Source organism: Nicotiana attenuata, unplaced genomic scaffold (assembly GCF_001879085.1).
Source record: "Nicotiana attenuata strain UT unplaced genomic scaffold, NIATTr2, whole genome shotgun sequence".
Taxonomy (NCBI): Eukaryota; Viridiplantae; Streptophyta; class Magnoliopsida; order Solanales; family Solanaceae; genus Nicotiana; species Nicotiana attenuata.
The window spans coordinates 67,708-82,359 of NW_017672805.1; the positions used below are offsets into that span (position 1 = coordinate 67,708).

At 36.5% G+C, this 14,652-nt stretch overlaps 1 protein-coding gene across 1 annotated transcript; it reads left to right on the plus strand.

The window, feature by feature from the left end:
• Positions 1 to 1,216: 1,216 nt before the first annotated feature.
• On the plus strand, positions 1,217 to 14,414 carry LOC109214576 (protein TIC 40, chloroplastic). The gene is made up of 14 exons (XM_019378516.1): positions 1,217 to 1,644; positions 5,809 to 5,923; positions 6,088 to 6,145; positions 6,254 to 6,271; positions 7,008 to 7,293; positions 7,843 to 7,937; positions 8,018 to 8,147; positions 8,902 to 8,980; positions 10,745 to 10,785; positions 11,513 to 11,558; positions 12,293 to 12,387; positions 13,318 to 13,421; positions 13,770 to 13,817; positions 13,999 to 14,414. Exons 1-14 carry the CDS (start codon positions 1,440 to 1,442, stop codon positions 14,056 to 14,058), a joined length of 1,380 nt encoding a protein of 459 aa, XP_019234061.1. The 5' UTR covers positions 1,217 to 1,439; the 3' UTR covers positions 14,059 to 14,414.
• Positions 14,415 to 14,652: the final 238 nt, after the last annotated feature.

The following is a 14,652-nucleotide window of genomic DNA, read 5'->3' on the forward strand; positions in this document are numbered from 1 at the left end:
ATGCTCTATAATCAGTTCAGCTATTTCATGTCCAGCAGGGAAAACACAATTTAGTGAATTTGTATATTAGGCCGATAAATCGCCCGATAGGAGCTAATCCGATACCAATCCGCCCGATATCTTATCGGGTGGCTAATGGATTAATACATTTAAAAGCCGATAACCGCTAAGCCAAACCGTTAAGAGTAAATAACCGCCCAATCCGCCCGATAAGCAGTCCTAGGCCTGCCTATGTATTTGGCCCTAAACACTTCCACCATCAATTGCATCATTAGGGATTTGAGGTTCGTGGTGTCTCCGCTAGAAAGTTCATTCAACTAATATGATCCAAATAGTGCATTTATAAAACAGAGGGGTATATTTGGCCCTTTTCCATAAATTACTCACACATTAATCAAGATGAATAAATTTATTAACTTTTAGGAGTCGTTTCGTTTGAAGACAAAGTTATGTTGGAACTAGTTATGCTGAAATTAATTATACTGTGATTAGTTATGCTTGCATATTTATTATTGCCTGTTTGGTATGTTGTATTAATTGTAGGATTATCAGTGTTACTACTTTATCCTACAATAACTTATCATGGATTGCTCTACCATCTCACAGCTATAAGTTATCCCAACACTATTTTTAATATTGTGATAACTTATCGCAAAATCAGTAATCAAACAAGGAATAAAGTAATATTAAATTTTTAAACCAAAATTATTTTCCCTCATCATTTGTACCAATTGATCCCTTAGGGATCGTTTGGTATGCGGGATAAGGTGGGATAAGGTGTGAGATTAAATTAATACCATATTTGCTTGATGGTATAACTTTATCCTAGAATAAATTATACCGTCAATCAAATATGATATAAAATTGGGATCTTTACACAAATCGTCGGCAAGATTCATTGTTTATATATAGATTATACATAATTATATACATATAGTACATAAATTATTCATATATTATACCTCAACTGGCTATTTTTAATTTAAGTGATATAGTGGACAACTATCTCGGATTAATTCTTCTAAATTTAATCTCAAACTTATCCTATCACACTTGAGATTTTTATCTCATATCCTAAGGGATAATTAGTCCAAAAATTATAATCTCAAAATTATAGTTCCGACATAATTTAGTCTCCGTACCAAACGACTCCTTAGTTCTCTATATATCTTAGCTTTTGACTACTTTGACGTCCAAAAGAATGCCTCATACACGGGTGGGGCAGAAATAAGGTGCAAAACCTATCCATATAACCCGCCCCAGTTTCAAATCTTGACACTGTTCTTCTGCTTGCCGATATCACACTTTCACAGTCTCTCTCTTCTTCGGTAACCTCGAAAAATAAGCCAAAAAAGAGAGACCCTTTTGTACTTCTGCTCTCATCCTATAGTAGTAAGCTGAAGTAGCAGCAAATTTTTGTTCAGTGTAATTTCAAGGTGATGGAGAAAATAGGAATAGTTTCATCACCAAAAATGGTATTGGGTATCTCTTCAAACCCAAGGAATTCAGTAATTACCAGCAAACCCTTCTTTGGTCTTCCTCATCTACCCAAAAGACCCTCAAAGAATGCTAGAATTGTCAGACCCACTACTTGTTTTGAAATTGTCTCTTCTTTTCAGGGTCCTAGACTCACCAAAAAGATTGGTAAATTTAATATCCTTATTTTTCTCTAGTCCTCAATGTTCTTTATATATTCTGTATATATTTGAAGCTTCATATCCTAGAAGTTCATTACCCAGAAGGAGCTGTCTTTGAAGTAATTTTTTTTTTGAAATTTTGGTGTTATGAGTTTTTTTTTTGGTTATATAATGGTTGGGAAATGCACAATTCTGATTTCTACTCATGTAAAGAATTGAATCTTTAGTGATTTTGTGTGTGTGTGTGTGTGTGTGTGTGTGTGTGTGTGTGTGTGTGTGTTTATCTGAAGCTTGATTGCATCTTATAATAGAAGTTCATTACCCAAAAGATAATTTTTTGAATTTTGGTGTTGTGAGTTAATATTTGGTTTGTTTAATAGTTGGGAATTGCACAATTCTGATTTCTTGAATCTTTTAGTGGATATTTGTGTATATGTGTGTTTATCTGAAGCTTGATTGCATCTTATATTAGGAAACTAGGAATTAATGATTTGAGAGGAGTAGTCCTTCAAGAGAATTTCTGAATTATGGCTTGTATTTGAAGTATGGTTCTAAGAGTTGTTTCTTGGTTTATTTACTTGATGGGGAGTGCAGTATGATGGTTTTTGGGTTTTTGGGGCATGGAGCCTCGGATGTCGTGTCTGGGTTTGGGCTAGCAACTAGCACTAGCACGAGCACTAGAAACTAGCACTATCACAAGCACTAGAAACTAGCACTAGCAACTAGCAGGAGCACTAGCTCGAGAATGAGCACTAACACTAGCACAAGCACAAGCAACTAGCCCTAGCACGAGCACTAGCAACTAGCCCTAGCACTAGCAAGAGCATTAGCACGAGCACCCATCAAAAAGAAGAAGGCTTTTGGTACTCATAGTCTAGTGATGTCTTCTGATGAATGAGTTGTGGATTGGGTGACTGAGTTAACAGAATCTGCTGATAGGTTAAAGTGGGTGCCTTCACAAATGGCAATCTCTCCTTGTTATTGATATCAATGTATCAAAAGATCACATGTGTCCTATTATAATTCATTTCACCAGAAAGATTACATAGGTATCTAAGTTGCCAGCTTCCTGACTCATTTTAGAATTGCTAACAAGATAAGAAACTGTTATAAGTTGATTTTAACGCAAGTTGGATAACTCACCTATAGTCGAATTGGCTAGATATTTACTGTAGAACACCTAATTACTGAAAAGTGCACAACTATGGAAACTTAATATAAATATCATAAACCCCAGAATAGCTTAAAAAAAGAAACAGTACGTAATTCTAAACCTAAACTAGAAAAATATGACTTAAAGCTGCACATCTCTAGGAGGAAAGATTGTACTCATTATCGAGCTGCTTCTGCATCATTTCACTCATTTTCGAGCTGCTTCTGCATCATTTCTCCTAAATTGGTGAAAACTCACTCTCGAGTTTTGTGTGAAAACCCAAAGGGTGGGGATGATTGGTGAATTGTGTTCTTTTAGAAATTTAGTCGACTTAGGATGTATTAGTCGACCAAAAACTGACTTCATTAGATTTTTCAGTTTGAACAAGTTTGAAAATAAGAGAAAAGTAAAGGAGACAACAAAATTTTATACTGGTTAGGCAAGCCTAAATCCAGTTCCCTTGGGTTACAAGGGTTATGTTTAGAACACTTTTGAAGTTTGAGTTTTGAGTAAGCTGTACAACTTGTGTGTTGTTCACCACAGCATTAGTTTGTTGGTTTTCACTCGATCACCAACAATGAACAATACCTTGTGGTTTTCGCTCTATCACCAAAGAAATGAACAATACCCTTTGGTTTTCATTTGATCACCAAAGAAATGAATAACACCCTTTGGTTTTTATGCGATCACCAAAGGAACGAATCTCGCTTCTTTCCTTTTTTATTCTAATCACTGAAATGTACTGTCACAAGTTACAACCTTAGACGTACAGGAGAGAAGTTTGTAGCTTAAGAGTTTTGTTTTTGTTTTTGTTGCTACAGTGTCTTCTACATATAGTCTTCGGTTATTTTCCTGTTCAAAAATCTGACAGTCGCTTCCATAAATGCTGCAATCTTTTTGCTTTGGAAACTGCCTCTTTGATTGGTGTAATTCTGGTTTAACTCTTGCTTGTTGAAGCTCTGATACGATACTTGTATGGATTTGAATATAGTTCCAAAATTTTCCTTACTGAACAGCTTCCTGATTTCGTATTCTGACTTAAGTTGACTGAAACTGTTTTTTCTTCCAAGTGCTTATAAACATAGCTTCAGGGTTATGGGTAGCTTTGTAATATTTATACATCAGTATTGATCCTTTAAGATATCCCCTTTTTCATTTCCTTAGGTCGAGGCCTTCAATCCTTGGTTGCCTTATTGGAAAGATCCTCAAACCTTGACACACGGCGGCTGACCTTTTTTAATCCTTGAAACACGACTGCTGAGTCTTGCTTTCCGTTAGAGGAATAATTTGGTTGCCTTCTAGAAAAATCATTTTCTTCCATCAATCATAGTTTAGTTGTTTTGTATACAACTTGTTTTTCAGCCTGCTGTAGATTTTCCTTGACTGATTTGCACCTGATCTAACTTGCATATTTTTGTGCCTGCATTCAAAGCTTAACTTCATTAGTGACAGACATATCCTTTTCCAGGTAAAGATTGTTGTCCTCATTAAAATCCTAGTGCTAAAATTGTGATGTTGTAATAATATACCATATGGAATCATGCCTTTAGGGCTTGAAATTTGAGAGGCACGCAAGAACAGAGCGCTTCAATAGTCTATCCAGTGCATACGCATCACTTGGATAAAGGGAAAAAAGGAAAAGGTCTAAAGATAAAAGTGTCCTCTAAAGTATCACAAGTAGAGCATCTTATTTGTCTAGTGACTTTATTTAAGGGATCAAACGTGGTTATAAATCTCAAACAAGCTAATGTGCCATTCAGAAACATACAACAACAACAACCCAGTAAAATCGCACCAGTGGGTTCTGGGGAGCGTAGAGTGTACGCAGACCTTACCCCTACCTCGGAGGGGTAGAAAGGCTGTTTCCGGGAGACCCTTGGCTCAGAGACAATAGATCTGTGACAACAAAACCCGAAAAATAATATCAGCAACGTGAGAGACAGCAAATAAATGGAAAAGCAGTAACACAAATATAATGCAAAAGTGTGAACCACAACATAAATTGCTAACAGGGCTAGACAAAACCCTATCATACTCGTCGGTACAAAGAGGGAAACCGGGACAAAGAGGAAAACCGCTCGACTACCCCTTAACCTACAACCCTTATGCTCGACCTTCACACCTTCCTATCAAGAGCCATGTCCTTGGAAATCTGGAGCCGCGCCATGTCCTCGAAAATCTGGAGCCGCGCCATGTCCTGTCTGATCACCTCGACCCAATACTTCTTAGGCCGCCCTCTACCTCTTCTCGTACCTGCCAACGCCAACCTCTCAGACCTCCTAACCGGGGCATCTAGGCTTTTCCTCTGCATGTGTCCGAACCATCTAATCCACGCTTCCCGCATCTTGTCGTTCACCGGAGCCACGCCCACCCTCTCCCGAATATCTTTATTCCTAATTTTAAACAGCCTAGTGTGCCGACACATCCATCTCAACATCCTCATTTCTGTTACTTTCATCTTCTGGATATGTGAATTCTTGACTGGCCAGCACTCAGCCCCATACAACATGGCCGGTCTAACCACTGCCATTCAGAAACATGTATTTTGAAATTTGGATGGATTTTATTTGCTGAAAGAATGATTCCAATATGTAATGTCTTTTCCTGTCAGAAAAAAAGTTACTAATGGACCGATTTAATTGCCAGATCAATTTTTACAATTAAGACATTTTCTTTCAAAAATATATTACTAGATGGTTATTGGGCTTAAGCTCATTGGCGTCATGTTTCTACAGGTAATGTGAAATTTCTCATTAGTTGCTGCTGCTACAACTTCGATATGCTTTATATCTGGCTAGATGACCAAATAAAAAATAGGTTCATGTTGGAAACGGATATACTATGCATAGAACTGCTATATTGAAGAATAATTCAATGACTGTCATCTGGAAGTGACAGTCACTTCTCTTGTCCCAAGTTTCTTACTATTGTTGGGACTTTTTTATCCATTGTTATATTCTTGCTATTAATTCTGCTGCAGCTTAAGCCTTAACCTCTCTTTGTACTGATTCTATGCAGTGCTAGAAAAAACAGGGAGGGATTGTTTTGCTAGCACTACAACTTCAGGTGGTCAGCAGACCTCTTCAGTTGGTGTAAATCCACAATTTTCAGCTCCATCACCATCGTCTCAAGTGTAATAATTTGTATTATTTTCCCCATTTAATGTGCTTTAATCTTGTCTACAACTTTGCCTATCAGTTTCTTGCTTTACACGGTCCTCTTAATAATGTTTGCATTTGCGTTGATAACATCTCTTGATTTGTTACTTATTCATTGTTGTTTTTTTTGTGTCTACAGAGGGTCTCCTCTCTTTTGGATTGGAGTTGGTGTTGGGTTCTCAGCACTTTTCTCATGGGTGGGAAGGATAATTCTCTTGAATTTATCTGTTGTATTCTTGTTTTTTCATTTTATTTTCTTTTACTAACTCTTTGCTTTCCACTGGAATTTTTGAAATATATTGCAGGTGGCTTCATACCTAAAGGCAAGTACTTTTTAATTAAATTTTCCATGGATTGGTGCTTGTCTCATTCTGTTTCTTATGGCCCTACTATCAGAGTGACAGCTAGAGAATTTAGCCTTTAGAGCAAATATGCACGTAACTTATCGATAATATGACATGGACATGATGGGATATACCTTCTGAGCAGTAATATCTAATATGTTATAGAATTGACCACATGTTAAGAAGAAAGGGCCAAAAAGCATGTAAGCATGAAAAGAATGGAAACTATGCGTAAGTTGATGGTGCCTACAATTTACATGTCAGTCTCATCCTTTGCAAGTAATTCAAATCATGCTCTGTATCTTGCAAGTAAATTCAAAATCTGGTTTTGGAAGGCCAGTAATATCCTTAATTATTTTTTTAGCTATTTCACTATGCTTGTTTTTGTTTTTAAAGTCCTAATTCTTGCTGTTTGATTTAGTTGATTTTTTTTCTCGGATTCTGTGAGCTTTAAGATAAGTAGTATGGCGTTTTCCTCATTTTTAAACAACTAAATTATTCCTGCTAATGAGTCAAACCGGATTGTATATACAATACTTGCTCAGGTAAACATAAATCCGTTGGTTGCTTTTTATTTTTTATTTTTTTATGGCGGAAAATAGTGTTTAAACTACTTTCAGATTCTTCAAATGTCATATGTTATAGTTTGGTTTAGCTACAGAAATTCGATAAAACCATTTCATATGTGTCTAACTACTCCTGCATATTCTTCCAGAAGTACGCAATGCAACAAGCATTCAAAACAATGATGGGGCAAATGAATAATAACCAGAATAGTCCATTTAGTAACACTGCTTTTTCACCTGGGTCGCCTTTTCCGTTCCCACCACCACCTCCAATGTCAGGTGCAGCTAGTTCATCACCTCCACCACCTGCATCATCAGCTTCATTTGCATCTCAGCCGGTTACTGTTGATGTGTCCGCAACCAAAGTGGAGGAACCTCCAGCTGTAAATGTCAAGAAGAATGATACAGAAGCTGAAAGGGTGCCAAAGAAAAATGGTAATATAATTGATAGTTACTTCTAGTGTTTGCTTTTCTCTTATTTTATATAGACAAAAGAGCAGTTCTAGCTAGAAGACAGGTTTATCGAATGCCTCTTTTGACACTTACCCTTAAAAAGCCTTGTAAGTTCCAAGCTTCGATCAACCTTAACTTAGATTTGTCTCATTAACCTGAAAGATATTAGCAAGTTATCTGCTTAATTTTAAAAATTAAGCAGCAATTATCCATTGTGGAACAGTACAAATGGATACATGAATTCAGTTGTAGTGGGGACATCCGATGAATTTAGAACAAATATAGGGAAGATTATCATGGCCCCGCCCGCACAAGGATGGCACACGCAAATTGTGAAATGGTCCAAAAGAGGAATTTAATGATGTTAGGGGAGTTTACTTTTGTTCCAACCATAATTATAAAAATGCTAATCCTTGCTCTTAATTTTCCCAAGTTAGAACCACTTTTGGGATAGTGATGCATTTTGTATTACTCTTACAAAGATATTTAGGTTTTCTGGTTATGATATTAAATCTTGGGACCTCTCTGCAGCTTTTGTTGACATTTCTCCCGATGAAACATTCCAAAAAGGTGCTTTCGAAGATTATAAAGAATCAACTGAGACAGCTTCAGTAACTGTTGATCAGGTGAGTGGATAGAGCTATTATCTGAGAATATGGTGTCATATAAAAATCGTACTTCAATAGTTTTTTTTAATGTCTATAAGGTAACTCAAAATGGAGCTGCTTCAAAGTCGGGATTTGGTGCAAGTACATCTGACAGTACCGGGTTTGGTGCTAATACATCTTACAGTACCGGGTTTGGTGCTAATACATCTGACAGTACCTCATCAACTGGTAAATCATCTGCTGGTCCTGCCCTTAAGGCATGGCTGTCGTACTGCTAATATCATTCATGCATCAGGTCAAAAGTACATTCAGTTGCCTTTTTTGTTTTTGAAAAGAATGTCGAGATTAGCCAGTTTCTTATGCAGTCACAGTATGTTTGTAGCACTACCTGGATACATAGAGGTATTTTGGTAAATCTACAGGGTACAAGACTTTAAGAGATCACGATTTGTGTTTTCAATGTCTATCCTAATCCAATAAAAGGCACAATCATATCTATGTACAATTAGAATTTTGAAGTGGTTAAACACTTGTCAGTCAATGGATCCATGTTGTATGAGATACTGCATCGATCAGATACAGACAAAAAAACATGAACAGCCAGTCCGAAACTGTAGTCTTTGTAATGACCGGAATATTGCCTCCTCTAGAAACCTGTGTAGAACTATCGTAATTAATGGAAACTGCTTTAACGGGCATGTTCCATGAAAAATGACCTATTTCTTACATTATATCTTTGTTTAATTATGGATTTTTGGATGGATGAAAATTTTGGGTGCATTATTTTGTTTTGAGATTGGAGGTTTCGAATGGTACACACTCCACTGCTTATTTGATGATGTCTGTTTATTATTAAGAAAATGTTTCTTTTGGCCTAATTTCCCTTCACGCTTTTTATTTATGGAAAACAAATAAAATTTCCCTTCATGCTCTCTGCTTCTCGGCCTGTGGAAACCTTTGCATGATATTCTTTCTTGAACAGAAAAATCAAACCCGCTAATGTCAGTGGAAGCTCTGGAGAAAATGATGGAAGATCCAACAGTGCAGAAAATGGTTTACCCGTAAGATAGCATGTACCTTTTCTGTTATGTTCTATTAGTTTTGTTTGATTAACTTGAATATTTGCAATGTCTAGATTACTTAGCATTCTGAATGATATCTTCCTTGACTCGTTAGAATATTTGAATTCCTTTTCGTCCTCCTTCACGCTATTGAAATTTTAATATAGAAAATTTTGTTGTAAAACCTTATATAAGATATCCTTGTTCATTCTATCCTTACGGGCGAAAATAATGTCTGGTGTGGTCCTCATAATGGAGGGCGGGTACAAGGAGAAGGACTAGCAGGATTCTAGGTTGGCAAGTTTCCATAGAAGGAGAGCATTGACATCTTAAGAGAATCCCACATTGAAAAAAGAGGGTGGAAAAGTCAAGGGCTATATGACAATATCACAAATTCACATCATATGCGTGCTTTTGGGCTCGATGTGGCAAGTCCTAAGGACAAATCCATGAGCTCTGTTGGGTCAAACCGTCAAAGCAGACAATACGTCCCATGGACTTGGGCTTGGGCTCTGTTGTCCTTATGTTTTCCTGAGCGGAGGGTCTATTGGAAACAGCCTCTCTACCTTCACAAGGTAGGGGTAAGGTCTGTGTACACACTAGCCTCCCCAGACCCCACAATGTGGGATAATATTGGGTATGTTGTTGTTGTTGTTGTTGTAGTATGATGGGGGAAATCCTTAGTGAGGAGGGGGCGAGTCAAGGAAAAAGAATAGTAGCCTAGTAGGCTTCTAGGCTGACAATCTTCCGGAGAAAGGACGCATATGACATCTTAGGCAAATTCCTTATCGGAAAGGAGGCAAAAGTATGTAGCACATAACATAAATTCACATAGTACGCGCGCTTTTGGGTTCAATGTAGTGTAGCCCAAGGGACAAATTCGTGAGGTCTATTAGGCCAAAGCATACAATATGTAACATGGGCTTGGGCTGTGACATCTGGACCCAGCATTCCAAAGGCTCATTCACCTGTGACTTGTGACAATCCCTGTCGATTTCATACTGTAGTGCTGTCAACTGGAGCTCTAGCAAAGATAAAGTTGAAAGAATACAAATGAGAAAGTAAATTTTTCGTAAGAATGAGCTGAATATTCTTGGATTTTAAAGTTCTACCAACTTAATTCTTTCACTATTCTGTACCACTATGTGTATCTGGATGGGCCTTGTCAATGAATTGTAATTTGCATCAAGTAAAGCTATTGTTAACTGCAAATTAATTATAGTTCCTTATTGGTCGAAACTCTAGTTTCAGTTGCACAATGCTACTATGTATTATGTTATCAATCAAGAAGTAATGAACTTCTAGTGAAGTCAAAGTTCTTATGTTTGAAATTAAGTATAAATCTCTCTAAGGCATAGCAGGGAAAATATCCTTTCATCAGTATTTTGTTCAGTTAACAGGGTAGGATGGTGTTGCATAGATATTTAGATGGTCTACAGAATAGGACTTAAAATATTAAACCTTACCTGAGATGGTTGTTGGCAATAAGCGTTTAATGATGTGGATTGGGAGAATTGACCGGAAAAGTGTAATTAAGGTAACCCTGAATAATTGGCTAATGCATATTAAAGTACTAGATTGTATAGAATGTTGGCAAGTGCGGTGTTTCATCTAAAGTGACATTTTCTCTTCTCTGTTAATTCTAACGTGCTTTTCTTGTGACCATAACCAGACCTTTCATCTTATGTGACATATGTTTTGTATGTATAATCTACTTGTGCTTTATTTTGACGAGAACTAACGTTTCATTTGAAACTTGTGCAGCTATCTACCGGAGGAGATGAGGAATCCTACAACATTTAAATGTAAGCTGTCATCTGATGCTCTTTTCTATGCATATGAAATCTGCTTTCCAGAGCTATTACCCTTAATTTAACCACTAATTAATCTCTAGAAGGATTTGCTTTTGTATCAAATTTGACTCTTCAACTCATGGTTCAGGTTTTAGAGTAAAATCCAATTATTCTTTTGTCAAACTGTTTCTGTGTGAGTTGCTAAGTTGTAGCATCATTGAAGAACAAGGGTTAAATGCCATTAAGTCTTTTTTGTTTGTTTGCTGTGTCCTCATCTTACCAGGGCGTCACTTGTCTTTCTGGTTTATAGTGAGACTTGAAACTAAAAAAAGTAACTCGCCAGTCCTTTAGAACAAAGATCATGCATCACATGATCTGGCTAATTCTATATACAACTATCTAGGTTTCTTCTATTGCATATAAAAGTCAAAATGGGAAGGGCTGTTTAGTGCCTTTCCAACAAAAAGGTTAGTGGGTAAAAATGATATTCAGCACTGTTATAACCTTGTTAGGTTCAATCTAATAACTTCCTATAAAAAACCAAAAACTTTCTAGCATTGGTAGTGAGAGAAATCTACCTTAAGATTAAATAAGAAAAAGGTATACATTAATAAGTCGAGGCAAATGACAGTCCGCATTAATATAATGAGATGATTCATTGATATAATTTTTCAAACTTCTTTATCTACTATCTCTATGAGATAAAACTAAGAGGGTGTTGCATCTATTTTTCTGACAGGGATGCTACAAAATCCACAATACCGTCAACAGTTGCAGGACATGCTGTAAGTCTGGTTCAATTGTCTTTCAAGTCCATATTTACCTATATTCCATGCTGAAATTCAGTACTTGTATTGTCATTCATTTTTCTAAAATTTTTGTTTTTCAATATATTCTAATCAGTATCCCAGCCATCCGGTGAGCTTTGCCATGAGCATTGTCACAAAAACTGTTAAAATAGAATCTAATGCCATTCTATAACTTTGCTTTAAGTATAGGAAAACATATTCTGGTGTAGCTTTGCTCGATCTGATGTATTTGAACTGCTTCTTTTTATTTACTGCAGTAACGAGGCTCTTGTTGAATTTGTGTGAACTAGACTTGATTTTTTTTTTCACTTGTCAGAAAAAGAAAAAAGACTTGACTTTTTGCTTCTGCCCTCATATGGTTAAACTTCTCAGCTTGTATATATGTATGTTACTGGTATATATTTGACCCTAACTGGTGGTTTTCATCTTGGTCCATCTAATTGCATTTTTATTGTAAAAAGGAACGATATATTTCAACTAATATTAATTATCTGTCTGGATTCAAAATATTCATGGGCCTGCCTACTCTTTATCAATCTGCTTGCCTTTATGCATTGTGTTGGTCTTTGCTCAATTTTGAAAGGAAACGGGAAGAGAAAATAAATGTTAATCTGTTGATTTGTGGTTGATAGGGATTTCTGCTGTTAAAAACCTTTCTTTTTTACGTCTATGAAAAGTTTATCAGGGTTTTCATCATTTGCTCCTCCCAGGAATAACATGGGTGGAAACCCCGAATGGGACAACCGCATGGTGGATTCATTGAAGAATTTTGATCTTAGCAGCCCTGAAATTAAGCAGCAATTTGGTAAGTTTGACTAGTTATGTTCTTCTTTCTGTGGTCCATTTGTAACATATCCATATCTGATCCTTTTTTTTTGGGGGTGGGGTGGGGTGGGGTGGGGGGTGTCCAGACAAAAGCTGGATTCCTCTGAGCATCGATATATGTTTTGCATATATTATCATGATACATGTCCCATCTCATGCAGGAGAAAGAACAAACTTTTATTCTGATGGGGTCTTAATACAAGAAATTTTTATGAGTTTTCTGATGAAGTTGCTATTCTAATATAAAGAGGAAAGAATATTTCCTAGCCACCTCAAACATAAATATGAATTTACTCCTTTTCTGCTATTGCTTTACAAGTTTATAGTGACAAGTTGCAGTCAGAGGAGAAGCTTTTTGAGATATTCAATGGACACGACATTAATGTTATGAGTGGTCTTCAGGGACAAACTATAGGCTTTTTAAGCATAAATGAAAATTGAATGAGCATACCTAATGACACGTCTCGGACCATCTTTTTAACGTCTGATTTAATGTGTTGAAGCGGGTGATCAAGCCTCGTCAGAGGCCTTGTAGTGACGTCGGATCAAATCCCATGTGGAGCTTATATTGAAGAGACATTTCCATTTGTTTCTTAATATGCATCTTGATAAAACAGGATGGATGAATTTCTAGTTTTCCTTCTCATTTACTAATTTGACTTGGTAACCTTGCACTAGTAGTTACTCTGTGCCTTTTGATGTCTGTCCCAATATGGATTCTTAGAGCACCTTTTTTGTAGGTGAATGTGAAGGGAAATATTAGTAAATGTCGTCAAATGAGGAGAGAAAATTGTGTTATAACTTTATCAGGAATATCTTTAATTCTACATGCAGTTGCTATAGCCAAAACTAACAAATGATATGATTTGCACTTTTGTATTGCATATTTATCTATTTTTACAAATTGCAGATCAAATAGGGCTTACCCCCGAGGAAGTCATTTCGAAAATTATGGCTAATCCTGATGTTGCCATGGCTTTCCAAAATCCAAGAGTTCAAGCAGCCATCATGGATGTATGACTTCTTGCTCCCTTCCTGTTTTAACCTTTTTTTTTATTTAAAAATAATATCTAATCTTGAATTTTCTTGCTGTTGATACTGCTTCTTTATGGATTTTTCACTACTGCATTTCTTTTAAACACTGCTATGATTGTGCCTTGCTTGAGCCGAGAGTATATCGGAAACCTCTCTACCTTCGCAAGGTAGGGGTAAGGCTGCATATACGCTACCCTCTCCAGACTCCACTTGTGGAATTACATTGGGTTTGTTGTTGTATCTAATCTTGAATTTATTGAAGTTTCAAAGAGATGCACTTTTATGGCCTTAATTGTTGATGCACTCCGACTTTTATGATTATTGCAGTGTTCTCAGAATCCACTGAGTATTGCAAAATATCAAAACGACAAGGAGGTAAGAACGTAGATTTTGAGTATGAAGTCTGCATTTGTTATTGACTGTCTGAAATTTTTGCTTCACTAGGTGAGAGCAGTCATCACATGAAATACCTAACACATATTACGTTGCATGTATGTTTAGATAAAATATAAATTTGATAAATACCTAATGCATATATTTGCACATATGGTCATAGGTGATGGATGTCTTCAACAAAATATCTGAACTATTCCCTGGGGTGTCGGGTTCACCTTGATTCTCTCCTTCCTGCTTAAGCAGCTGTTATGTGACCGCTCCTTGTCATTTTTGTTCTGTTTGAGTGAGGTATTAGCTAGAACTGTTGGGCTCTAAGATGTAGTCTGCACACTCGGTTGGTTGTGTGCTAGCGAAATGGTCATTTTGCAAGGGATGCGCATGAAAACGTCGCCTCCTTGTTAAGAATATATAAACTCATTGCCCTTCTAAAATTTTGTGCATGTTAACATGCCTTTGTTTACCAGTAGTCTTTAGAAACCAAATTCAGCTGTAAATTTGCCAGCTTCTTTATGATTTTAGAGTCACTTATAAGCTTGTTCAACTGCATGATTTGATGAAGATATTCTTCTATCTTGATGTGTGTGTTCTTACCTGAGAACCTTTCAAGCATTTCTTGCAGTATTTTGGTTGATTTAAACCTGCTTTTATGTTCTAAAATTTCTGTGTAAATGGACTTGACTATGTTTTGTACGTGAATAACAAAAATTAGAGGTTAAGGTGAAACGAAATTTGGGTTATACTTTACATTTTTGGACATTTATCATGTGGTTAAACCATGCATTTTGGTGACTCTATTTGACAACTGAATCAAAGA